Source organism: Pristis pectinata, chromosome 4, assembly GCF_009764475.1.
Source record: "Pristis pectinata isolate sPriPec2 chromosome 4, sPriPec2.1.pri, whole genome shotgun sequence".
NCBI classification, from domain to species: domain Eukaryota; kingdom Metazoa; phylum Chordata; class Chondrichthyes; order Rhinopristiformes; family Pristidae; genus Pristis; species Pristis pectinata.
The window spans coordinates 34,025,286-34,052,065 of NC_067408.1; the positions used below are offsets into that span (position 1 = coordinate 34,025,286).

Consider the following 26,780-nt stretch of genomic DNA (forward strand, 5'->3'; position numbering starts at 1 on the left):
GGACTTAAAGGGTAGCCCTGTCAGTTGCCTTGAAAAAGCCTGAGAAAGGGGGATCTCTGATTATTAGTAAATATTGAAGCCAAAGGTTTATGGTATATCAATTTAATCGCGGATATAAAATTTGGGCTAAAATTAAATTTCTCAAGCGTGTTAAATAAATATTCCCATTCGACTCTATCAAACACCTTCTCGGCATCTAACGAGATAACACATTCTGGAATTGTAGATGAAGGGATATATACAATATTCATTAACAACCTAATATTAAAATGCAAATAACGATTTTTAATAAATCCTGTCTGGTCATCAGAAATAATTTGTGGAAGTACCTTTTCCAGTCTAGAAGCCAATATTTTGGAAAAAAATTTGGAGTTGACATTCAATAAAGAGATAGGTCTGTAAGATGCACATTCAGTAGGATCTTTATCCTTTTTAAGAATTAAAGAGTTAGTTGCTTCATAAAAGGATTGTGGTAATTTACCTGCTGATAGGGCATCTTTAAAAATTTTACCTAACCAGGGAGAGAGAAGATCAGAAAAAGATTTTAAAAACTCAACGGTATACCCATCGGGACCAGGTGTTTTACCCGAATTCATTGAAGAAATTGCTTTCTTTATTTCTTCCTCCAAAATGTGTGCATCTAATATTAAACATTCATTAAGTGATAATTTCGAAATCTTCAAATTCCTTAAAAATTCATGCATTGATGTAGAATCCTCAGGAGATTCTGATTGATATAAAGAAGTATAAAATTCTTGAAAAGATTTATTAATTTGATCATGGTCCATCGTGTAATTACCATCTCGTTTACGAACTTTAATAATCTGACTAGTCGAAGCAGCTGTCAGTTGGTTGGCCAATAATTTACCAGACTTATCACCATGTATATAAAACTGACTCCTCGTTTTGAGTAGTTGATTTTCAATTGGAGATGTTAATAATAAATTGTGTTGCAATTGAAGTTCAATTCTCTTTTTATCAAGCTCCAAATTAGGAGCATCAGAGTATTTTTTATCGATTTCCTTAATATTATCAATCAATATGCATAATTCATTATTAGTTTGTTTTTTCAATCCAGCAGAGTATGAAATAATTTGACCACGGATATAGGCTTTAAAGGTATCCCATAATATCCCACTGGAAATTTCTTCCATAGAATTAGTTGAGAAGAATTAGGAAAACTGTTCTTTAATAAAATGAACAAAGTCTAACTCCTGAAGTAAAGAAGAAGTGAATCGCCATTGTCTGGCACCAGAGGGTACGTCCACTAATTTGATTGATAGTTTCAATGGCGCATGATCAGAAATGGCAATTGCATCATACTTACAATCAATAACAAATGGAGCTAATCGAGAATCGATAAAGAAGTAATCAATTCTAGAGTAGTTGTGATAAACATGAGAAAAGAATGAAAACTCTTTATCATATGAATGTAGGAATCTCCAAACTTCTAAAATTCGGGGATCAACTAAAAAGGAATTAATAAAGACAACGGATTTGTTTGGAAGTACTTGATTCGACGCAGATCTATCCATCGAAGGGTTTAAACAACAATTGAAATCTCCACCCATAATCAACGTATATTCATTTAAATTAGGAAAAGATGCAAATAAATGTTTAAAGAACTTGGGATGATCAACATTAGGTGCATAAACATTAACCATAACAACTTTTTTGTTATGAAGTAAGCCAGTAATTAATAAAAATCTACCATTCGGGTCTGAGATTGTTTCATGATGAACAAATGAAATCGAGGAGTCTGTAAAAATAGAGACTCCTTTCACCTTCGCTTGTGAGTTAGAATGAAACTGTTGACCCCTCCAAAATCTAAAGAAGTGCTGATTATCCTCTCTCCTAATATGAGTCACCTGAGCAAAAATAAACCGAGCGTTCAGTCTATGAAAAACTTTAAAGATCTTCTTCCACTTAATTGGATTATTTAAACCATTCGTATTCCATGAAACAAAATTAATCATATTATCCATTTTAATAGACTAAAACATATGGTATGTAAAGGGTTAACCTTACTGCACAGGAGACCCATTAATAGGAAGATGAAAAAGAGTTCAAAGAGGAGCCGGATATGATGACAATTCAGGCATATTTGTGGTTTTAAATCAGTCCAGAAGAAGAAGAAAACTAAACTAAAAACAACCGCACCCCCCACCCAGAAAAGCCTGAAAACTGGCCAATAGACAGCCAGAATGCTATTCACTGAATCCCTTAACCCCACCTCTTTTGGTGGCAAATCTCCAAGTTAAAAGGAATGCAAAACACCACCAGTAGTCAAAACATGAACATACAAGTACCCAAACAACATTTCAAAATTATTAACAGGCTTGCTGAGAAAATTCTACACAGTCAAAAATACTGAAAGTCAACATTTAAAAAATACAATCTTACTATTATTTAAAAAGAAAAAAAGCAATCAGTCCCCCAGTCAGATTCTTAATTATCATAGAAATAAACCATTAAAAATATTAAGGTAGAATAATATAAGGGAAAAAAAAATTGTAAAATAGAAACATAATAAGTATCCATGTTCCAGAACCAAACACGAAAGTGTTAACAAAGGGCAAAAAAAAATCTCCGGACTTAAAACGTTCAAATCTGTAAATTAATTATTATCTTGTAGATCAGATAGGTATAAAAATCAAAGAATAGCATATTTATTAACCATCTGAAGTCAAAAGTTAATCTTTGAGAAATTCTTCAGCTTCATTCACGGAATTAAACCATTTGCGTGATTTGTCAGGGAGTACAATCCTCAAGTGAGCTGCGAACAGCAATGCAGGTTGATACTTCCCTTGATAAAGCCGCGACATAATTGGTTTTTAACACAATCTCTCTTTCATAGCATCTGGGCTGTAATCTTCAACCAGACGAAACTTCCAATCTTTATATTGGATCATTCCTTGACGACAAGCGTTTCGAATCAAATGTTCTTTAGTACTCACATAGTGAAATCTCAATATTACTGGCCGTGGTTTTTGCTCTGCTGGGGGTTTTGGTCTTAACCTCGGTGAGTATGATCAAGTATGGGACGTACAGAGAAAACTTCAGAGCCAAAAACATCCATCAGAAGTTTGGAAAAGAATTCAATAGGATTACCAATTTCAGCATCTTCGCGAAGGCCAATAATCCTCAAATTATTCCTCCGACTGCGGCTTTCTAAATCAATAATCTTCTGTCTTTGCTGTTCCAGTATTTGGGTGGTCGCAGTTAAATCCTTTTCTAGTAAGCTCAGTCTACCATCTTTCTCTTTGCCAGCTTCATCCAGTTCAGCAATTAATTGCTGTTGTTTAACGCTCTCCTGTATGAGTGTGGTCTGCCTGTCTTCAATCTCCTTTAACAGCGTTTCCAAAGTGGAAAATTTCTGATCAAGTTTTTTATCCAGGAGTTTAGAAACCATTCCCCTTGCTTTCAGCTGCGCCTCTAGCTCTGGTGTTCATTTCCGGCAATTAAAAATCAAAATCAATCTTATAAAAGTCTTATTAGGGGGTGGTGTACAAAAAATTAAAAAGTGAGTGGAGCAGTGCCAAGATGCAACCTACTCCATCTAGCGCCACCAAGAGAACCTTGATGAAAATGTTGAAAGTGCTCCAATGATAATCTTCCAACATTGTCTAGTTTTAAGAACCTCTCTTGTTTTCTTTTACATTGAAAAATCATGCACATCATTCTGCTGTTTAAGAAAATGGAAACAGGATATCAGGGACTTGTAGACCAATTAACAATTACCTTGCGATATTACTACAGTTTAAACTCTGATGCTGGAGGAACTCAGCAGGCCAGACAGCATCCGTGGAGAAAAGTAGGTGGTCAACATTTCGGGTCAGGATGTTGCTTTTCTCCACGGATGTTGCCTGGCCTGCTGAGTTCCTCCAGTGTCATGTCTTTCATTAGATTCCAGCATCTGCTGTCCTTTGTTTCCTTACTACAGTTTATAGTTCAGAATAAAATAACTGAACATCTTGTAAATGTTCAGCTGATCAAAGAGTGCCAGCATGAATCTTTAGAGAATGGACCAGAATCCAGAATGATTTTTTTGGAAAGTGTGTTGTCTTGTTCATGTACTTCTGATTAGTGATGAGAATTACAACCTCTATGCTCTCAATGACTTATGCTCAAGGCTGGAGAGGTTATGGTACAGTTCCACACTTGTGAGCAATTCTAGGCACTACACATTCTGAAAGAAATATCAAAAATTAAAAAAAACCTGCAGAGTTTTGAAATCTGAAATAAAAACAGAAAATGCTTGAAGTGTTCAGCACGTCAGTCAGCATTTGTAGAAAAAGAAAGAACATTAACATTTTAGGTCTGACCCTCTTTGAAAGATAACAAGCTATTTTTTTTGTTGCAGGGAAGTTGAGGGAGAGGTGGGTAGAATAAGAGGAATACCTCTGATAATCTGACACCAAATGGGTTAATATGGTAGTTTGAAGCAGATTATGCTTCTCTGTCTATGTTATGTATTGCTAACAGAAGCCTGTGGGACATGCTCAACTGGCAAGCTATACTAATGGAGAGAGAAAAACTAAGCCAAAATCACAGAAAGGTGATTGGCAGAAATGTTCAGTTGTTATAAAGAGAGAAAGAAAGAGTGAGTTACCTGAAATTGGAGAATTCAGTACTGAGTCTGGAAAGGTTCAGTGTGCTTAGGCAGAAGTGAAGGTGTTGTAGCTCAAGCCTGCACTGGGCCTCATTTAACAGTGCAGGAGGCTAGAGAATTAGATGGAGAGTTAAAGAAGCTCAGACTTATTCCTGTGGACTGAGTTCAGGTACTCCACAAAACAGTCACCCAATCTACATTTAGTTTGTCTAATGTAGAGGAGACCACATCGTAAACAATGTATGGACCTTGAAGAGTGCAAAGTGTGAGTATACAGAAATTACATTTGGAACCCCAAGTGTTGAATTACAAGGAGCAGTTGAACAAGCAAGGACTGTATTACCTAGAATTTAAGTGGTTTGAGGATGATTTGATTGAATTTTTCAAGATAATAAAGAGAATTGATTGTTGGGTCGGAAGAAACTACTAATTCAAGAACTCAAGATTAGAAACATTCAAAAAAGCCATGTCTTTCAGGCCTAAAGTTAGAAAATACTTCTACAGACAGAGAGTGGTAGTGGATTGGAACTATCTTCTATAAACAGTGATTGATGCTACATTAATTGTAAACTATAAATCAGAGATTTGGAAGTTTGTCTTAGGAAAGGCATTGAGTGCTCCAAAGCAAAGGCAGTTGCATTAAATTTAGTCACAAATCAGCTGTGATTTCATTGATTGGAGGAACAGGCTTGAGGTGCAAAGCAGCCTCCTCCTGTTTCTTTTTAACATCTTCTTCATCCCAATGATCTAAGAAACATCAGGACATAAATATTACAAGTATTGGTGATTAGCTCTGAAATTTTGTAGCCAATTCACCCTTCTCAATTCACACTTCTCACTTTTCCCTCGTGTTTCTCTCATACATTCCACATTTGATATTGTATTCTTGAGCATCCTCCCCACATGTCAGTTGTCTGTCTGGCTCGAGCTGCTCTTGTGCCAATTATCCTTGAAGAGTGACATAAAACCCCCATACAAGTTGCTGACAGCCAACCGGCTTAGATTCCTAGAATGTGTAGGCTCTTTCAGGTAACTGCTTTCATAAACAAATATACAGAGAGAGCTTCAAACAGTGCACATTTCCTTGAAAACATTACTCTCAGCTAACAGCAATATCTGATGCAACAATGGTCACACCACATGGTACACTCAGTTGTTAAAGGCACACTTACACATCTGCAACTACATCTATTATGCTCTGCTCCACAGCCAACCTTCAAACACTACTTAATTTTAAAGGATGGCTGAAATTTCCCTGCACATCAACTTATTCAATTTTAAATTGAGGTTATGCCAACCTGTGTGCCAATGGAAATGCACTTCATTTTGACAAAGGAATTTTGCATTTAAATACCCTTCCAGGCCATTGGTGGGTGTTATTTATTTCACATTGGGTGGCGCCATTGGAAGACATAATATGGAATTCTAGGGATATATTCTCTTTGGAGACTGTCCAGGTATTTGGATTTTGCTTTTGTACCTTGTATCTTTCTTTATAAAATCTATCCCTTTTGATACTGTTTATCTCATTCTCACTTTTTGTAATATGTGGTTCTGAACTTTGAAAGTTTTAGCATTGAGTGTAAGCATACCTCTGTCATTATCCCTCCAAAATGTATAATATTGCGGAGAGATAATTTGGAAGTTATCTAACCACCTACCTATTTATCCACAGTTTATTCGCTGCTCAGGAACCACCAAGGTATATGTATTACAGGTACTTGGTGATTAGCTATGCAATTTCATTTTTATCAACAAAATGATATGTGTAGGAAATTCATATTTTAATTTTCCACATTTGAGCTAGATGTAGACAACTTTCAGGGGCAATGTTGTACAACAGGGACAGGTTTGGTAAAGGACCTTTGACTTAAAGATGTTCAGTTTAAGGTCTATTTTCTTCAGTGAATGAGTCCATGTTGACTTGAAATTCAGCCTCTGAGTGTGTATATATGTCAACATCATCTGTATACTGCAGCTCGATGTCTGAAGTTGGGAGTGACATGGTTCTAGAGTGGAGATAATAAAGGATGATCAGTTTTCCATTCATCTGACAGATTTGTTCCACTCTGGTGAGGAACTTGTTGGAGGTGAGGTGTAAGATTGCAGCAAAGAGGATTGGAAAGGGTGTTGAAGCAATGACACTGCCTTTCTTGATCCCATTCTGCACTAAGATTGGATCTATGCTGGATGCAATGGTTAGAATCATAGCTTGAATTTCACCACGCAGCAGATAGGAATGAGTTTCTGAGGACAGCCAATTTGAGAAGAATTCTTGATGGACAGAGGTGAAGGTTCTTGTGTAGTTGAAAAAGGCAGTGTACGCTGGTTAATGGTCACACAGTTATGAACATTTCTGTTGGGTCTCTTGATGGATAGAATATACACAATGATTCAAGAAACAGTTCTTCAGCCACTGGGAGGAGACAACTGAGAAGGACCTCAGCTGACAGCAGAGACACCTCCATAATTATCCCTCAATCTCATCTCATGTAACAAACCTGCTATCCCGTGAATCAGTCCGGTGAATCTTCACTGCACTCGCTTTGTGGCAATAATATTCTTTGTTTAGGTAAGGAAACCAAAAGCGTATATAGTTCTCCCCAAGACTCTTTGTAATTACAGTAAGACATATTCATTCCTGTACTCTCATCCTCTTATAACATAGGCCAACATACCATTTGCCTTCCTAATTGTGAGCTTTACCAGCATATTGGCTTTCAGTGACCTGTATCACTTTAAAATCAATATATACAAACCTGTCACTATTTTAAAAACAAAATAATCAGCTTTTCTGTTTTGTGCACCAAAGTGGATGATCTCACATTTCTCCACAGTATATTCTATCTGCCATTTTCTTGTTCACTTATTTAGCTCATCTATCCCCTTAAAGCCTCTTTACATCTTCCTCCCTACCTTTAATATTTCATGACCATCCATCTTAAACTACATTATAGTGACCAGCTCACACAACCCAACTTCGGAAACGATGCTTAAATTCGTAGTCGTGACCATCTTGAAGAATGAGGATGAATCCATTTGCAGTTATTGTGAAGGACCTGAGGCAGTTTGTCTGATTATTGGAAACAATGGTCGAGAAATTAAAAAAGCTGCTTGTTTTATATGGCAAAATGTTTGTATTATGACAGCACATGCTAATCCAGAAGTTGCAAATTTATTGCAACTTACATATTTATTAATAAAGGCATCAGAAGAGATAACTAAAGAGTGCATGAGTTCTTTTGTCTCCTTTACTAACTCAGTTAGTCTGAAACTACATTTGGTGGATCTAAGTTTACATGTGACCAATTAAGCAGTCCTCAAGAAGTCCCTTACAGGATTGAGAGGGTAACTTTCCAATGCATCAATGAAATAAGGGAGGAAAAGTTAAAATTGGTGCAATTAAATTTGTATCCCATACCATCGAGCTGTAAATATTAGAGTTTAATGTAAAGAAGTACCCACAACTGCATTTTCTCAACAATATCTTACTAATATCACCTGATTCACTTTACATTTTTGTAATTCTCCTGACATTTAAGTCCTTGAGCTAATTTAGAGACACGCAGACACTAATTTGTGCTCTACTTTTTCCAGGAACAGGAGGTGAAATCCCCCTGAACACTTTGGCAGTTCGCTTGTTGATGGGTTTTTGGTGGCTCTTTGTATTTATAATTATCTCAACGTACACTGCAAATCTCACTGCCATCTTGACCACCAATCGTATTGAAAACCCTGTCCGGTAAGACATTATTATTATCTGTTTGTAAGAAAATAAAACTCCCTGATGTAGTCTTGCTACAAGTAAAACGTCTGGCAGCAAAACAAAAAGTGAAGTATAGGCTTTTAGTTAAACTATCTTTAATCAAAGCACATATTCAAAGGTGATATTAAGTGGGACCACTCCTCCACCTGCTGCAACGTTCCCATTGATTCTTGGGAATTCTTGGCGTGCGATTGCTCAAAGTGGAAGAGCAACATTCAGAATGGCGTTAACGTCCTGAAGCCTATGCACTGAAAGCACACAGAAGCCCACTGTAAATGCCAAAAGGGGCACACCACCTCACAAGCGACTCATGGACCCCATCCATGAAAGAGTCTGTGGTTTCCACATTGGCCTCATCGCTCACCTCGGAACCCACAAAACTGGAATAGAAGCAAGTCATTCTCAATCCCAAGAGACTGACTACAAAGAAGAAGGAATTCTTAGGTTAAAATTACCCTTGATTTTGGAAGTTGTGACTTGTTTAGCATTATTCTTCTCATATATCCACATTGCTATTGTTAATTTCATAAAAAAGTATCATATTCCTCTCTCTACTGTTTAATTGGAGTGATAAGCCATTTATTATATGAGTTAATTGTTTTAAAATGACTGAATGACAAATTGTCCTTCATCCTGTAAGTCTTCATCTTGCAGATGACACAAAATTAGGAGGTGGTGTTGATAGTGAAGAAGGTTATCGTAGATTACAGGGGGATCTTGATCGGTTAGGCAAGTGGGCTGAGGGGTGGCAAATGGATTTCAATACAGATAAGTGTGAGGTGATGCATTTTGGAAAGTCAAACCAGAGTAGGACTTATACTATGAATGGTAGGGCACTAGGGAATGTAATGGAACAGAGGCAGTACAAGAGCATGGTTCATTGAAAGCAGAATCACAGATAGACCGCATGGTGAAAAAGCTGTTTAGTATACGGGCCTTCATCAGCCAGGGCATTGAGTATAGGAGTTGGGACGTTATGTTTCAGGTGTACAAGTCGTTGGTGAGGCTGCACTTGGAGTACTGTGTACAGTTTTGGTCACAGTTTTCCTGTTATAGACGTGGTTAAACTGGAAAGAGTGCAGAAAAGATTTACAAGGATGCTGCCAGGACTAGAGGACCTGAGTTTTAGGGAGAGGTTGGCCAGGCTAGGTCTTTATTCCTTGGAATGTTGGCGAATGAGGGGCAACCTTATAGAAGTGTTTAAAATTATGAGAAGCATAGATAAGGTGCATGGTAACAGCCTTTTCCCCAGGGTAGGGGAGTCCAAAATTAGGGGGGCATAGGTTTAAGGTGAGAGGAGAAAGATTTAAAAGGGACCTGAGAAGCAACTTTTTCACACAGAGGGTGGTGAGTATATGGAATGAGCTACCAGAGGAAGTGGTGGAGACAGATACAATAGTATCTTTTAAGAAGCACTTGGATAGTTACATGGAGGGGAGGGGCCTGGAGGGATACGGGCTAAACGCAAGAAATTGGGACTAGCTGGGTGGACAACATGGTCAGCATGAAGGCTGAAGGGCCTGTATCTATGCTGTGTTGTTATCTAAGCCCAAAGGAGAGACAAAAAGAAATATCAATAGAGTTCCTAATAACAACGTAATATAAATAATACTTCAATGTTTCACTGTGCTATCTTCATTAAAGGATTAGAGCCGAAATGATATTCTTCCTAACTTACTTCCTTGGATTTCACAGCAAAGATAGTCATAACATGATCATGATTAGACTTAAAATTTATTTAATACCATTTCAATACATGTTATGATCATATTCAAAAATGTACAAATTCATTTTCCTAGTAGATATCAGATAATAAACATAATATGATATTCTGTAGTGTAAATTACTTTTTAATATTTCTTCTCAATTGTATTAGGCTTGCTTGTCATATTTTCTGCATCATTACAAAGTCCAGAGAGCTAAATTATGTATTTTACTCATCTTCCTATTTTCCCAGCAGATAATTGTTATATTTCCTTAAGGATCTTGAATGAGTTGGACTTTCATTAAGTTTATAGAATCAGAGAAGATTCATTGTCCAAATATTTGACTTATTATGTCTGTGCTGAGTAAATGGGAGCTACCATACCAAAATCCCACCCTCCAGCACCAATTCTGTAGTTCTGCAAGTCACAGCTCTTCATTTGCACAAATATTCAAATATTGTTTAATTGTGATGTGGTTTTCTGTCTCTGCTGCCCCAACAGGCTCCTCACACCTATAAGAGAGAGCATGTTCTTGCTCTCTCTTGACCCTTCTCAACCTGCATCTGAGTCATTTGTGGACAGAAAGTTTTCACTCAGTGTTGGTCAAATCAAAACTAGACTTCCATGGATTTCTCAATCTGTTGTGAAGATCTTAAGCAGAGTACACATACATATAGTGCACTTAATCCACTCCCTTGTGTTACAAGTCAAATATATTATCAGATTTCCTTTATGAATCCAATTCACGGAGCATTCCACTGTTTCCCAGTCTGTAAAATGCTTGTAATGAAGTGCATTTGTTTGCATATTTTAAGTACTGATTGTCTCATTTCCTGTAATGAAAGGCCTTCAAAAAGTAAGTGCAACCACATCCCTCCCACCAGGAGAACAGGACCATCTCGATCCTATCCAATAATACCAAATATAGACCAATATTTGCTGTTTTTGATTGCATCAGAACATGTATATGACTCAGCCCATGTGTCTGCATCCAGACCACACATATGTTTTGATGCAACCATGTACGAGTAAATTTGATGCCATTGGGGCAGATAATGATGGACCTGGTCCCTTCTGTCCATCATCCTTTTCATTCTTGATTTTACTGTCTTCTAGAAGTGAACTGATAGTATGGAATAGTTCCTGAGTGTATGGTTCCCATTTATAGTTTAATGCTGTGTGGTCACGCAATAGATCAGCACCCTTTATTATAATTGGTTAATAAATGCTGGGTTCAAAATTTATTTAAGTAACACTTTGTAATTGTGATTAGTATTTTATGAACTCATTTTACCTTGCCCATATAACCATTCAGTCACCATATTTTTATCATATGTATACAACATGAGCAAAGTTGGATTCATAAGACCATTAAAAATAGTAGGAGAAGGCTATGTGGCCCTTTATGCCTGCTCTACCAACCAGTGGCACTGAGGTGTACGATCATCTACCTCCATGTCTCTTTCCTGCACCAACTCCATATCCTTGATTCTCTAATAGTTAAAATTGTGCTGATCTCTATTTTGAATCATTAGCACAAATCTTTTAAATAGACGATTTTTAAAATAAAGTGACAAAATCCAGCAAATTACAGTTTACCAAGGATGATGTCCACATAACTCTTCTCAAGATAAAATGGATTGGATTAACTTTTTTCTTCACAATTTGTTTTTAAAAAGCTACATGAAAATGATTAAATTCCCAATTTACTCAGGAAGTGCTGCATTTCCAGTTAATGTTCTGTGGAAGCCATCTGCCAGATATGTATATTCATAGTTCTTCCCAATCAATAACAGAATCCTCTTAATCCCTACATAGTCATATTTTTCATTCTATTTAGCATGGAATCTTAGTATAAAATATTAAACTTGTATTATATTTGGCATCCAATGAACAAAGCTGTAAATATTGGTGGAAATGTTTATACATTTGTAAAGAAATATGCTATAGATTTTGTAATTCCCTCTTTCATCGAAATTCAATGGCCATGGAAGACATTCATTAACCAAACAACAGCTTGAAATATCCAACAACAAAACAATGAGCTGGATCACATTAATGTCTGGGTGGTGGTTCCAAAGAGAAGTGCTTCACAGCTGCAGTAGGTATGTCAGTGCATTTGGGACTTCCATGCCTACACAGAAGTGTAGGAGTACTGGAGGTCAGTTGCATTAAGTCCAGAATTTGCATTAAGTTGCATTGAGCTGAGAGGCCAGATATCTCTAACTTTGATCTTTACATTATCTTTACACTAGCCATAGCTGGCACAACTAGTCTCGTTGCATTAATTTGATGTTTATTAGAAAGATTTGAAAATGGAAAGTAGTTTCTGTTTTTTTAGTTCTTTTTAATATTTTAATTAATTTATTTACGTTGAATGTGGTTTTAAATTAATTTATGTTTTAATATTTAGTTTTTTTATCCTTTTCTAAATGTCTCTGACCATCACAGATCAGGAATGAAAAGGAAGGAAAAAACAGAAATGGTCTTTGTCAGCGCAAGTTGTCAGTCAGGGAAGTCCAGGGGAAGGAACTTAGTTTCCATCGCCTGTGACCTAGTCACTGCTCATGGTCAGGCTGTATCATGGAATGGCCTCAGTAACAAGGCCAGCAGACTGTCAGGAGCCATGGGCATGCTAAATGTAAGTGCAACCACAGACATCGCAGAAGAGGTGAACACTAGGTTCATCAATATCTGCCCCAATTACATCAAACACGGACCAGTATATACAGGTATATGGTTGCATTATAACATATGTGATTCAATCCATGCATTTGTGTCTAGATCTATTGAGGAGAGAGTCCTCCCCCGCTTCCTTTTCATTCTTGGTTTTATTTCTTCCCGCAATTTTATCAAACTGTTATCGATAATAGTTGCAACATTGCCATCTTTTCATGGGCATAACTGGTCCCAGCCATTCTTTTATGTTATCTGTAGTCTAATTTTATACAACAAAAGCTTTATATTATCCTTGAATATTACTTCTATTATCTTCTTGTATCCATTCTGCTGTGTGAAGGAAAATATGAAGAGTCTGGATCTGGGGATCGAGAGCTGGGTGAACCAGTGGATTATGCCCCGTTGGCAGTTGCGAGATGGAGTATGATCAGAGCTTGGCTCCAGAGACTGGGGAGGGGACAAGGGGATGTGCTGTGGTACCTGAAGATGGATGGGCTTCAGGTGTGGGAAGGGAAGTCCAGACAGGGACTTCAAAAGATCATTCATGCAGTGAGGGTCAAGACGTTATGGGGATTGGGTGGGTACTGGAGGAATAGTTGCCTGAGGAGAGCAAGTAAGTTTTAAAAAAAATGTTCAAGGGGGCGTATCTGTGTCAGCTTCCCAGCATAGGTTGTAGCCTGCTTTCCGAGGCCTCGTTTAAATTTCCTGCTTCAGAAGGAGTAAAGCTCCCAAAATAATGTTGTCATACGGGTGCTCATTGATAGGTGCTTCTTGGAATAATGTGACCTAATTTCCTGGTCAACAGTGCAGAGGAGAATTGCACAGGAATCAACATCACTCCATATATGGATGATGCAGCTATCATGTCAGATGAGCAAGGGTGTCCCTGACTGGAAGTGCCTAGACAAGTTTTTGGAGTGGCATGATTCAACCTGAACCTGGACACAGTTGCATTAGACTCCAGAACAAAGTGATTTTAAGATTTGGAGTGTTGAGAAAAAGTGCCACACAATGAGTTCCAGACCTGCATTTCACCAGCAGTTGTTCTTCTTTGGCACGCCATTGATTTTGTTTTTGTTCTGAGAGACAACGTCTTACGTAGAAGTTCGACAGCTTGTCCATGTTTCAATCTCTAATAATTACTAGGATACCCAAATCTTGTGCAACACTCATTGAGGACTTCCCCATCTAGGGGAACTATTCCTGGCATGAAGGAAGAGTGGATGAAAGATATCAGAATATAAAAAACACACAAGGCAAAATAATTCAGAGTAGTTAATAGCAGAGTGAAGAGATTCCATGGAAAAGACATGCATACTAGGATTTAAATGTACATGTTACAAGTCAAGCAAATAAGACATTGAAATAATCAAGAATGAAGGCGACGTCAGCATTGTTGGGTCCAGACCAGGGAGAATGAAAAACTAGGGTGTAGTTGGAGAAGTAATTTGACAGTATGAATGCCACTTCATGTGCTCATCTTCAACATTTAGTTGGCAGCAGTATTTTCACTTGTGGATGTTGTCACTAAGGGTTAGCATACAAATGAGGAAAAGGAAAAAAAAGTCAAGAATGAAATCTTACAAGATTCCAGAAATGAAACTGTAGAAAAAAAAAGAACTGGGAGAAGAGCCAAGAAAGACAAACAGTTGAAACTAAAGACCGCATAAGGGGGGTGGGTGGAAAGAAAAGGACCACACTCTGTGGAAAGGTCAAGCAGGAAGATGGCTTCACTCACACAGTCACAGGTGATCTCATTCATCACTTCAACAAGGATACAGATGATGTCATGTGTGACTTTGGCAAGGGTACAGATGGAATTTGAACAATAGAGATTCAAGAAAAAATAGACATGAAATTGGAGTGGGAGTGTTTTCAAAATGAACCAGTTTAATGATTAATAATCTTTCTTATCTTGCGCAAAGTGTTACAAACTACATTGCTTCTCTATCCAAAATGGAGTGCCTAAGATTAGACAACAGGAACTCTGGAAGTGCAGGAGTAAGTGAATCCAGGGGTCGATGCAAACAGAAATGGAAAGAGGCATTGGGCTGGAGAAGAGGTTATGGATGGAGAGTAATATAAGAAAGGGATGAGAGATGGCTAGATTGCTAACGATTGAGAGTATATTGAAGAGTTAGTATTTCACAACAAACACAAGAAAATAGGGACAGGAGTAGACCACAAGTCCCCTCAAGCCTGCCCCACCATTCAATATGATCATGGCTAATCTATGCCTCCCTCAGCTCATCTTCTGTGCTAGTTCCCCATAACCCTCAATTCTTTGATCTTTCAAATACTTATCTATCTTCACCTTAAATAATCTAATGATCTGGCCTTCACCATCCTGGGAGGCAGAGAATTTGAGAGATTTGCTACCCTCTGAGAGAAAAAAATTCTATATACCTCAGTTTTAAATGACCAGTCCCCTAATTTGCAGCTATGTAGGCTTGTTTGTGAGTCTCTCACTGGTGAAAGCATCACAACATCTCCCCTGTTAAGCCCCCTTCAGATTTATATATTTGAATAAGGTCATTCTTCTAAACTCCAAGGTGTACAGCCCAAGCTGCCTGGCCTCTTTTGATAAGACAACCCTCTTATTCCAGGGAGTAGTCTGGTGAATCCTTTTTTGACTGCTGTCAATGCTAGTATATCCTTTTTCAGATAAGGGAACAAAAAATGTACACACTATTCAAGGTATGGCATCACCAACACCCTGTAAAAATATAGCCAAACCTTTCTATTCTTAAACTCCAATCTCTTCACAATAAAGGAGACACAACAGACTGCAGATACTGGAATCTGGATCAACACACAAAGTGCTGGAGGAACTCAGCAGGTCAGGCAGCATCTATGGACAGAATGGACAGTCGACGTTTCAGGTCGAGACCCTTCATCTGGACCCTTTGTCCACTGTAGCTTTCCCTCCATAGATGCTGCCTGACCCGCTGAGTTCCTCCAGCGTTTTATATATTGCCCTTCACAATAAAGGCTAACATCTTGTTTGCCTTCTTAACTAGTTGATGGACCTGCCTGCCAACCTTTTGTGATTCATGCATTATGACACCCAGATCTGTCTGAACTTCACACATTTGCAGTGTCTCTCCATTTAGATAATAAGATATTTATTTATTAGTCGCATGTACATTGAAACACACAGTGAAATGCGTCTTTTTGCATTACTGAGAATGTGCTGGGGGCAGCCCGCAAGTGTCACCACTCTTCCGGCGCCAACATAGCATGCCCACAGCTCCTAACCTGTACGTTTTTGGAATGTGGAAGGGGAGCACCCGGAGGAAACCCATACAGTCACGGGGAGAACGTACAAACTCCTTAGAGACAGCGGCAGGATTCCTCTTACTGAAGTGCACGACCTCACACTTCCCCACATTGAACTCCATTAGCCAGGTTTTCACCAAGTCATTCAATATATCCATATCCCATTGCAGAATCACAATGTCCTCATAACAACATGCCCTTCCATTGTTTTTGTACATATGCTCATTGCCTTCTCAGGGTCATTAATGTAAATAGTGTGCCAATTAGATTTTCCCTACTTTATGTAAGCAGGTCAGAATTGAGCAATTTTCCACACTATTGGCTGAACACCAGTGTTGTGACCATACAGGAATATTTTGCTGATGGTGCAGCTGGATCTGGAGTATGTCTTCAGCACTACCAACAAGTCTTCCTTGTGTTTACTACATCCAGTGCATTCAGTCACTTGAAATCATGTTGACTGAATCTAATTGGTGAAGATTTTATTCTGGGTCACCAGTAACCTCAAGGGCCAACTGGGATGGACCATGCACTCACTACTTCTAACAAAGGAAAAATGCCCAATTCATGTCTTCTGCGGTCCCCTTTGACACTCATCAACTTTTATCGATGCACCACAGAAAGCATCCTATCTGGATGCACCACAGCTTGGTACGGCAACTGCTCTGCTCAGTACCGCAAGAAACTGTAGAGAGTTGTGGACACAGCCCAGCACGTCACATAAACCAGCCTCCCCTCCTTGGACTCTGTCTTTACCTCTCGCTGCCTTGGTGAAGCAGCCAACATAATCAAAGACCCCACCCACCTGGGTCATTCTCTCTTTTCTCTTCCATCAGGAGCCTGAGGGCACATACTACCAGGCTCAAGGACAGCTTCTATCCCACTGTGATAAGACTATTGAATGGTTCCCTTATACAATAAGATGGATTCTGACCTCACAATATACCTTGTTGTGACCTTGCATCTTATTGCACTGCACTTTCTCTGTAGCTGTGACACTTTATTCTGTACTGTTATTGTTTTTACCTGTACTACCTCAATGCACTCTGTACTAACTCAATGTAACTGCACTGTGTAATGAATTGACCTGTACGATCAGTATGCAAGACAAGTTTTTCACTGTACCTCGGTACAAGTGACAATAATAAACCAATACCAATACATGTCTAAGAAGAAGCAATGTTAATTGAAATGCTTTGATCTAACACTATTAAAGTAATTATAATAACATGCAGACATGGTACGCGGGCGGCACGGTAGTGTAGCAGTTAGCATGACACTATTACAGTGCCAGCGACCTGGGTTCAATTCCTGCTGCTGACTGTAAGGAGTTTGTACGTCCTCCCTGTGCGTCTGTGTGGGTTTCCTCCGGGTGCTCTGGTTTCCTCCCACATTCCAAAGATGTACGGGTTAGGAGCTGTGGGCATGGTATGTTGGCACAGGAAGAGTGGCGACACTTGTGGGCTGCCCCAGCACATTCTCAGTTACGCAAAAAGTTGCATTTCACTGTGTGTTTCGATGTACATGTGACTAATAAATAAATACCTTATACCCTACAATTGCTGAGTTAACATTGTGTTTTCCATGATGCAGATCTTTTCAGGATCTTGCCAAACAAACAGATGTTCCATATGGCACTGTCCTCGATTCAGAAGTTTTGCAAATAATCAAAACCAAGGGTCGAAATCCATTTGAACTTGAGCAAACATATGCTCATTTGTGGAACATGATGAACAAAACAAATGGTTTGGAGAATTGTGTGAAGAAAATTCATGACGGAATTCAAAGGGTGAGTGAACAAGTTTATGTGAGACCTTATTTACTATGAGCATTTAAATGATACTGTAATTTGGATAATCTCTGTCAATAGTCCTGTTTATTAATAACTCAGAGCATTGTGCACAGCTCTGGTCCTACAGAAAGGATGTGCTAGCAACAGAGAGAATTCAGAAGAGGTTCACCAGGATTTGGCCTGCAATTGTGGGCTGTAGTTAGAAGGAGAGATTGGATAGTCTAAGTTTTTTCTCACTGGAACATAGGAAGCTGAGGGGTGACCTTATAGAGGTTTTTAAAATTATGAAGGGCATAGATAGTATAGACAGAATCTTTTTTACAGGGCAATAGAGTCTAGAACTAGAGGGCATAGGTTTAAGGTGAGAAGGAAGAAATTTAAAGGAGATCTGAGGGCTAAGTTTTTCACACAGAAGGTGGTGGAAAATCTGGAACAAGCTACCAGAGGTAGTAATGAATGCAGGTATAATTACAATGTTTAAACGGCGTTTGGACAAGCACTTGGACAGGTAAGGTCAGATCCATGCTGAGTAATAAATAAATGTATGTATCTTACTGAAGGCTGTTAAAGGACTGAAAATTTAACATGAAATTATATTGAGGAATCTGGACGGTACCCTGATATCAGACCTCTATGACACATTGTAGCCTACTTATACACGTATCCCTGAACATGTTGAGTGAGTATCCAGCATCTGGGGACAGGCAAGACTAGGCTCAGATGACGGCTCCATTTCTCAGTGTAAACCACTTCTGTGCTCCTCGGTTCAAATGATCCTATACAATGCCAAAAGATAAGCAGGCTCATAATACTACCACAGCAGAAGCTGGGACATTCAGAGTAAAAGAGCCAATTTAATGGACCAGAGCTTTGAGCCAGCAGTAAGCTACCCACATGAACCAATGAGATATGGAGAAATTGCAGACTTACCTTTTGCAGGTCCCCAATGTCAAATTGCTGATAAGGTTCTGATCCAATGTGCAAAGCCATGCTGTCAAAACTATCAATGCTTAACTTTCAGAAACATTGAAAAAAAGACGGTAGAAGTCAAATTAATGTTTAAAGAAATATAAATTTTAATAATCAAATCTCTTAAAATCACTTTAAAACACTTTTGAACAATTCAAAAATTTAAAGCAAACTTAACTAATTATAAATATATAAATTACTTTGTAGTTGCCCTTCCCCCTCACAATCATTGCAATGCATTCAAATTGCTGGACATGCTATTCCTCTGCGAGGTCTCACAGCAGGCGGTTTTCTGAGTATATCTGCTGATAAATATTGGAGAAAACATAGGTGATATTCGAAACAATTTGTAGAAACTTATCAGCCAAATGAAAAATTCAAAAATAAACATCAACAATATCCGATAATTAAACAAATATAAAACTTGTACAAATTCTTGCAAAAATATAAGTAACAAGGGTATATTGAAAAGTGTAGGACATGCTAACAGTAAGAGACTGAAGAAAACTATTATCCTTCCATGCTTTTATCCATGATGTCGGTAAAGCAGAGAAGTGTCAAAGTTTTCTCCTATTGCGCTTAAGGGAATGCAAGTTGCTGAGATTTATGGATAAAGGAATCAAATGCACAATGAACTGACACATGGCTTTTGCTCCTAATTTTAACCCTATCAATCAATTCATTTATCAACCTCTGTAAGTATGTATATCAGGTGTACAATAGCTGATAGCTCAGCGATGGCCAGCTTGCTAATAGACGAAAATCATTCTTACATTATGACTGCTATGTTGAGTTAGGTGGCAAACATCCATTGAAATACCCACATTTGATACTAGATAACGATCATGCTTTACACATCCAAAGGACATGCAAGCCTTCTGTGAACGGATTTTAAGCATTTTGGCAAATTAAGATCAACAGTTGAAAATAGGAGATTTAGGATAAATGTTCTTTTATTAAAGTATTTAAATACTTGGAACAGATTGAAAAAAAAACAAATGGATTCAAGGTTATTGGAAATGCACCAAAGGAACACAATTGGTAGAAAGCATACTGGACTGAAAGTCTTGAGATTCATTTTGGATTCACATGGTCCATCTTATATATCTGGAGGGAGTGATAACAAGCAATTTGGTTCATCAATTGTCCATGTATAGCCATCAATGATGCAGCCTATGAATGTAGCATAAAACAGTGCCTAGGCAGACTGTTCAAAATAAACAGTTGCTGGCTGACTGCATGTTAAAGGAGCTGGAAATGAGCGATATTTGGGCTTCATCCGGGGGTATTTCCTTTTTGAGAACACAGACTCTATTGCAAGGGAGTTTTATCTGTCAACATCTCAAGTCATGGTTCTGGAAAATCTCAAGGAGCATTAAGGAAGTCAGCAAAAATGTGTTTAGACTGATTTTATGTTCTTCATTAATTTGCTGAGGATTTATTAAGCAAGTGTCACATGGGTTAACACAAATCTGGACGAGTTGAGGTCCGTATTACTCCTGGTTAACTGAAAATTTAGCTCAGCATCTGCACAATAACCCTAGAGAAACAAAGTACTACAGATGCTGGAATCTAGTTGAAAAACACTATGATGCTGGAGGAACTCAGCAGGCCAGGCAGCATCTGTGGAGAAAAGCAGGCGATCAACGTTTCAGGTCAGGACCCTTCTTCTGAAGAAGGGTCCTGACCCGAAACGTTGACTGCCTGTTTTTCTTCACAGATGCTGCCTGGCCTGCTAATTTTCTCCGGCATCATAGTGTTTTTCATGCACAATAACCCTGTTACTTGGAATGGAATTGAACAAAATGCAGCTAAGTGCAGGCGAACCATACAAATATGTACTTTATCCTGTGCAATCACATTAAACGATGCAGTTCACCTGAAGCAACCAAACAGACATGTTGAAATACAGACCAACCAGAGCCATTTCTTGCTGCTTTAACACTCTTTCCGAACATCGCCATCTTAGCCTGTAACTCCGACTAGCATTTACTGCGAAACACAGATACTTCACGTGGCCACCCTGTAACTCATCTAATATTAACTAATGGATATGAATTCAACTTGGTGTAACTTTACAGGCAATCTTGCTTCATTTTTCTGCTAATATTGATAATATTTTTTTTCTCTAATGCAATAATTAAAGCATTCATGGAAAGAGAGAAATCAGTTTCAAAGAGAGTAGAAATAAAAATGGTCTTTTCTTAATTTATTACTGGGAAATGGATGTGATGAAGATCAGCATTTGCTGCTCATTCCTAACTGCCATAGAGAAGATGGTAGTAAACTACTGCTTTGAACTACTGCGGAGCTTCTGGTGAAAGTACCTCCATGGTTATTGAGTAGGGAGTTCCTTAATTTAGGAGCAATGACTTTTCCACGTTAGATGGTACATGACTTGATGAATTAATAGATTGGTTCAATTTGGCAGTTTTCCACTTACCTTAGGCCATTTATATGGTTTTGATAAGTTGAATGATAGCTCAGAATCATGCTGGTTGAATGATTGATGAACTTGTGGGAAAAAAGCTTGTAATCATGGAATTACTATTGTAAATAACAACATTATATAATTATCTATCAGAACAGATCATACATTTTCAAAGCAGACTGTCGGAATACAAATTGTCTGGGAAGTGAAATAGTGACTGAATATTTATTTTAAATTGCTTTGGATTTAGTACAAGGAGAATGATTTTCTTCTCAGTGAAAGATCTAGGCATTTTTGTTGTAATTCAACATTAAGAACAAATTGGTTCCAAATAAATCAATGGAACAAAAATGTTGGAACAGAATGTGTTTACTTGCATGGAAAATTAAATGCATTGTAATGGAAGAGAAAATAAAACACTATTGATGATTACCATTGGTAAATTGCTAACCTGTGTCAAATAAGGAAATTCAAATTAGAGAATTCAGTCCTGTTGCAAATAAAGCATTTGTAATTAGGGAAATAATTTTTAAAAATTGTATTAACTCTAAAATATTTTGATAAATGAAAACAAAAAGAAATGCAGATGCTCGAAATCTAAAGTAAAAATGGAAAATGCTGAAAATACTCAGCAGGTCAGGTCACAATTGTGGGAAGAGAAACAGAGCTAACGTTTCAGCTTGAAGACCCTTCATCAAAACTGGGAAAGAGACAAAAGAAGCATGTTAAGCTTCAGGGAGGTGAGGCAGAGGGTGTCTCCAATAGGGTAAGACCAGGGTGACCACAGGGATAGGTATGAACAAGGTTTTTGGTCCGTGAGTGAATGGGAGCAGCTAGTGACTGAGAACGTAGACAAAGGAATGCAGGAGTTGTGAAGATATTCACAGGTATTCTATTTCACAGTCTTCCAAAATGAACAGGAAGGCATGCCTAGCAGGTCAGGCTGGGCATGTCCTCTGCTTCCAGAGAACATAACAGAAACAAAAGGAAATAATAATCTGAGCAAATATCGCTGATGGGCAATTAATACAGATAAGGAAGCCAATTGATGTGAAGTTGAAGAATTCAATATGGAGTCCAGAGGACTGCAAGGTGCTCAGACAGAAGATGAGATGCTATTCCTCATACTTGAGTTGGTGCACATATTAACAGTACAGGGGGCTACAGACCAATAAGTCAGAGTGAGAGTGGAATGGAGAATGAAAGTGGCAAGCAACAGGAAGCTGTGGACTAAGGCTTCAGATAGCAGCTACCTAAACTGTGTTCGGTTTCTCCAGTTTAGAGGAGATGCAAGTGCAGTACACTAGATTGGAAGAAGTACAAGTGAATCACTGCATCACCAGGGAAGTATGCTTGAGTCTCTATATGGAGGAAAGGGAAGAGATGAATGGATAAGTGTTGCATCGCATGTGGTTGCAAAGGAAAGTACCATAGAAAGGCAGTGATTGGTGGGAGTGAGAAAGGCAGTGGTCGGTGGGTGCGAAAGACTGAACCCAGGAGTCACAAAAGAAACGATCCATGTGAAATGCTGAACAGTGAGGAGGGAGGAAGGTGAATCTGGTGGTGGAACCTCTCTGAAGGTGGTGGAAATTGCAGAGAATTATATTTTGAAGGTGAAGCCTGGTGGGGTGGAAGGTGAGGACCAAGGGAACTCTATCCTTGTTCTGTCCCAGAGGAGAGGATTTGAGAGCAGAGACACAGGGAGAAGCTGAGATGTGGACAAGGACTTTTTGTTAACAACGGTAGAGGGGAACCCACAGTTCAGGAAGAAGGGAGACATTTCGGAGGACCTGTATGGAAAATCTCATCATCGGAACAAATACGACGGAGAAGGAGGAATTGGATGAATGGAATTGTCCTTACAGGAGACAGGGTGGGATGAAAAGTAGTCAAGATAGCTGTGGGAAACTATTTTACATTAAATTTATCCTATCTACAACTACTTAATTTATGTATAATTAAGTTAGAATTTCTGGTATTGCAGTACTTTGGCCGGATGAAAGTGGGAGTCTGCATTTGTGACACTAACATGTGCTGCTTCCCCTGGTTCATTACCACATTCAGAAAGAACTCATAATAGAATGTGCCATTGCTGCAGAAATTCACAATGGTTTTAGTGTGTGATTTCAATGGCATTAAAGATCACGTGGAATCAGTATTCATGATTGTACAAGGTCCTGTTTGCCTTTGAATAAAAATCATTAATGCAAATATGACCTGCTGTTTATAGCTACAGATGTTGGCATTGTGCTATTGTTGTAGTTGACCTCAACAGTATTTCCATCACTTTAATAAGATAGTGAGTTGGAATCTGACATCTTATCACTTACCTCAAAGCAAATGTGTTATTGTCTTATTAATAAGCCTGAAGTTAGTAAAGACCTTAAGTTTGTTACTAGCAGAAAAATAAATATTCCCTGTGCTTGGTTGCCTTTCTAACAGAAGTATTCAATTATCGCATTAATCATTGGAGGAAAAACAGGCAGTTCCGAGTTCCAGAATTACTTGTATGTATTCAATGTGAAGTTGTAAAAGGAAGTGAAAGTATGTCATCAAATATTTGATACATTTACTATTGTAAAATGTGCAAAATATGTAAATTCCTTCTACATGAATTCATACATTTTACATTAGTCGAATTTGATAATTATTTATAAACCATAACATTTTTAAAGCACGAGGGCCATCTTTCGTTTGTTTTATGTAGAAGTGTTAGCACACCATATTGTATGGCTTTTGAAAGCCAAGTATAAAACCGTTCATTGTGTAATCCACTTGGTAACACACTTTCATTTTTAAAGGTAAAGTCTGGAAATTATGCATTCATCTGGGATGTTGCAGCTCTGGAATATGTTGCAGAGAATGAACCCGACTGTGCCTTTGTCACAGCAAGGAACTCTAAAGTTGATAGAGGTTATGGCATTGCTCTTCAGGATGGCAGCCCTTATAGGGATATTTTTTCACAAAGGTAGGCTGCTTCTGTTACTAAACACAATAATTTTGAATCGTGTGCATGCATACTGATGTATAAAAAGTGCTTAAACTACATCACACCAATGTTCCATTATAGTTTATTAATATCTTCCAATTTAAATGAAATGTGTATATATTATTTTAAGTGGATATGATGACATTAAACCTATATTATGCAACACAAACATGTATGTTAATTTTTGAGGTGTTAGGCAAGGAAGTGGATACATGATACTCAGAAAGCTAAGTTGCTTAAATTCACAAAAGGGAGGTTTTATTTTCAATCAGTTTCACCTGCCAGGTGACATACATGCCAAATCTACCAAGAAGCATTTGGACTTGAATCTTCCATTAAGAAGTCATAGAATTACTATTCACTTGTGAGTAACAATGTGAAATCCAGCTTTCACATTGAATGAGGAAATTTAGTGATGTTGGCCTCCATGAAGAACAATATGAAACTTTTAAGTTTACTGAACCATTTGTATGAAATGAAAACAGGAATAAACTATATTCTATTCTACATCCAGTACATTTTTGTTAAGTTTTACATAATTAATCCCTGAAAAAGATCTAGTGGACTCCCCAGAAGTACCCGAGTCCAGAGCACTTGAAAAATGAAGGGATAAAAGAATTAGAATGATTTTTATTTTGATTCCCATCACTATGTTATATCCCATGATAGAGATTAACCTGCTTACCAGCATACCCTTCCCTTCTCACAGTATGAGTGCATTAATTGAACAGATTATAACTTTACTTACCTATGAAGTATTGTTGCTAAGTACAGGTAGAAATGAGTAGGAAGAGCCTAGACAAAATTCTGAGTTTTGTACAGATGTCATTCAATATAAAACCAAGGGAATTTTATCAAATTTCCATCAAACATTGTTTGGGCTACATTATGAAAAAATTATATCATTCTTGGAACCCCATTATCAAAAGGGCATTAAGTCATGAGGCAATACTCGGTGCACTCTAAAGAAATATAGTGAGAACAAGAGAATTTGGTTATGGAGAAAAGTCAAAAACTGCTTTTCTTTTTAGAATTGAGGACTTAATGGTTCAAAATTATGAAGAAATTTGAAAGTGTAAATATTAAAATAATGTGCCAACTATGTTTGCAAATTGCTATCAAGAGTATATACTGAGTTTCATCAACAGAATTACAGAGTAAATTAAGCTAAGGACTTATTTGTACATGGGTTGCTCTAACAGTGATTATTGAGAAAATAATTTAACACCAGTTCACGGTATTTGGAAAAGAATAATATGACAATGCAGAGAAAGGACAGGAAAATTAATGAGAAGAGATGGCTTCAGTAGAAGAGAAAGCACCAGATTTGGCAAGATGGACCAAACTGCAGTAATTTCCTGTGGTATCAATTTCCTAGAGATTATTTAACCTTTTATTATTTTATTCTTTCATGACTGCTGAACTAAAAATAAGAAAAATTGTTGCTGAGCATCAGGAATTTAACTCAAACATTCTAGGTAGATTTACACCAGGCAGTTTTGCTCAATGAATTTTGAACCAAGATTAATTTGTTACACATATATATCCATATTAATGAAATGTTTCGTGTCATATTAGTTTTAATAGTTCTTAAAGAAGGTGCATGGAAACTACTGTAAAGCAATTTTTAAAAATGCAGATGATTTCACAAATGCTACTATTTAATGATTATTAAAAGTGTCTAATCATAATTGTGCAATTAAGTGTTATTTCCTGAGCAGTCTCCAAAGTATATAAAGTGATGCACTAAAGAGAACAAATATCTATCAGGATCACAGCTACATATATGGGTAATGATATATATTTTACATAGCAAGAGAGAGCTATTTTGTGACTAAAACAAAGTAGTTCCTAATTTCAATACTATCATGTTATTCTTTACTGTGTGCGATTTTGTCAACCCTTGTAGGAATTAAAACCACAGAAAAACATAATTGTATTTTCCTAATGCATTACCTCCCTTCAGTGTGCTTAATTCTCTTTCAGGCTGCTTCTTGCTGAGCTTCAAATGCACCATGGCAACTGTTGCCTAGTTACATGACAAATCATTTTTAAAAGTTGCTATTGCTAGACTATTTGCAGAACTTAGTTATGTTTTTGGAAGTAATATGCATCTGGTTTGTTAGTAAATTTGTTTAATCTGTACTCAAATATTTTATAAACTTTTCTCCTCAGTGGATAGATTGGATAAACAAAAATGATGGATCACTTACTTTTAAATATTCAAACTATTGCCACGTACTATGGATAATGAAGCTGTGAAAATAAGAGCAGTTCTACTTAAGAGATCAATTAGCTGATGCTATTATGATTCTCTTTTTATCTAGGCAGTTAATTTGCAATGATCTTCAGCTTTTTATACTAGACGGAACATTGCACCCAAGGTTCACTAATAGCAATGCCCATTTCCATCCTGCTTTTGACAGACATAACTGAGAGGAAAATAGTCCAGCTTTTGAACTTCTGCAGAATATCCAGTGTTGCTGATGGGAAACATTATGTGGCGGAACATTAGTGGAATGACTCAGGGAAAGACTAGGATCCGGATGTTTCAGGC

The 26,780-nt window shown here is 37.7% G+C and overlaps 1 protein-coding gene across 1 annotated transcript in view; it reads left to right on the forward strand.

Annotated features, from left to right (window-relative positions):
- The window catches only part of LOC127569513 (glutamate receptor ionotropic, delta-2-like), a 317,851-nt gene that overhangs the window by 272,291 nt on the left and 18,780 nt on the right, over nt 1–26,780 (forward strand). Inside the window, exons 12-14 of the mRNA XM_052014230.1 lie at nt 8,210–8,354; nt 17,636–17,831; nt 24,036–24,202. Of these exons, the coding sequence (XP_051870190.1) occupies nt 8,210–8,354; nt 17,636–17,831; nt 24,036–24,202 (508 nt within the window). The remainder of the gene's footprint in view (nt 1–8,209; nt 8,355–17,635; nt 17,832–24,035; nt 24,203–26,780) is intronic.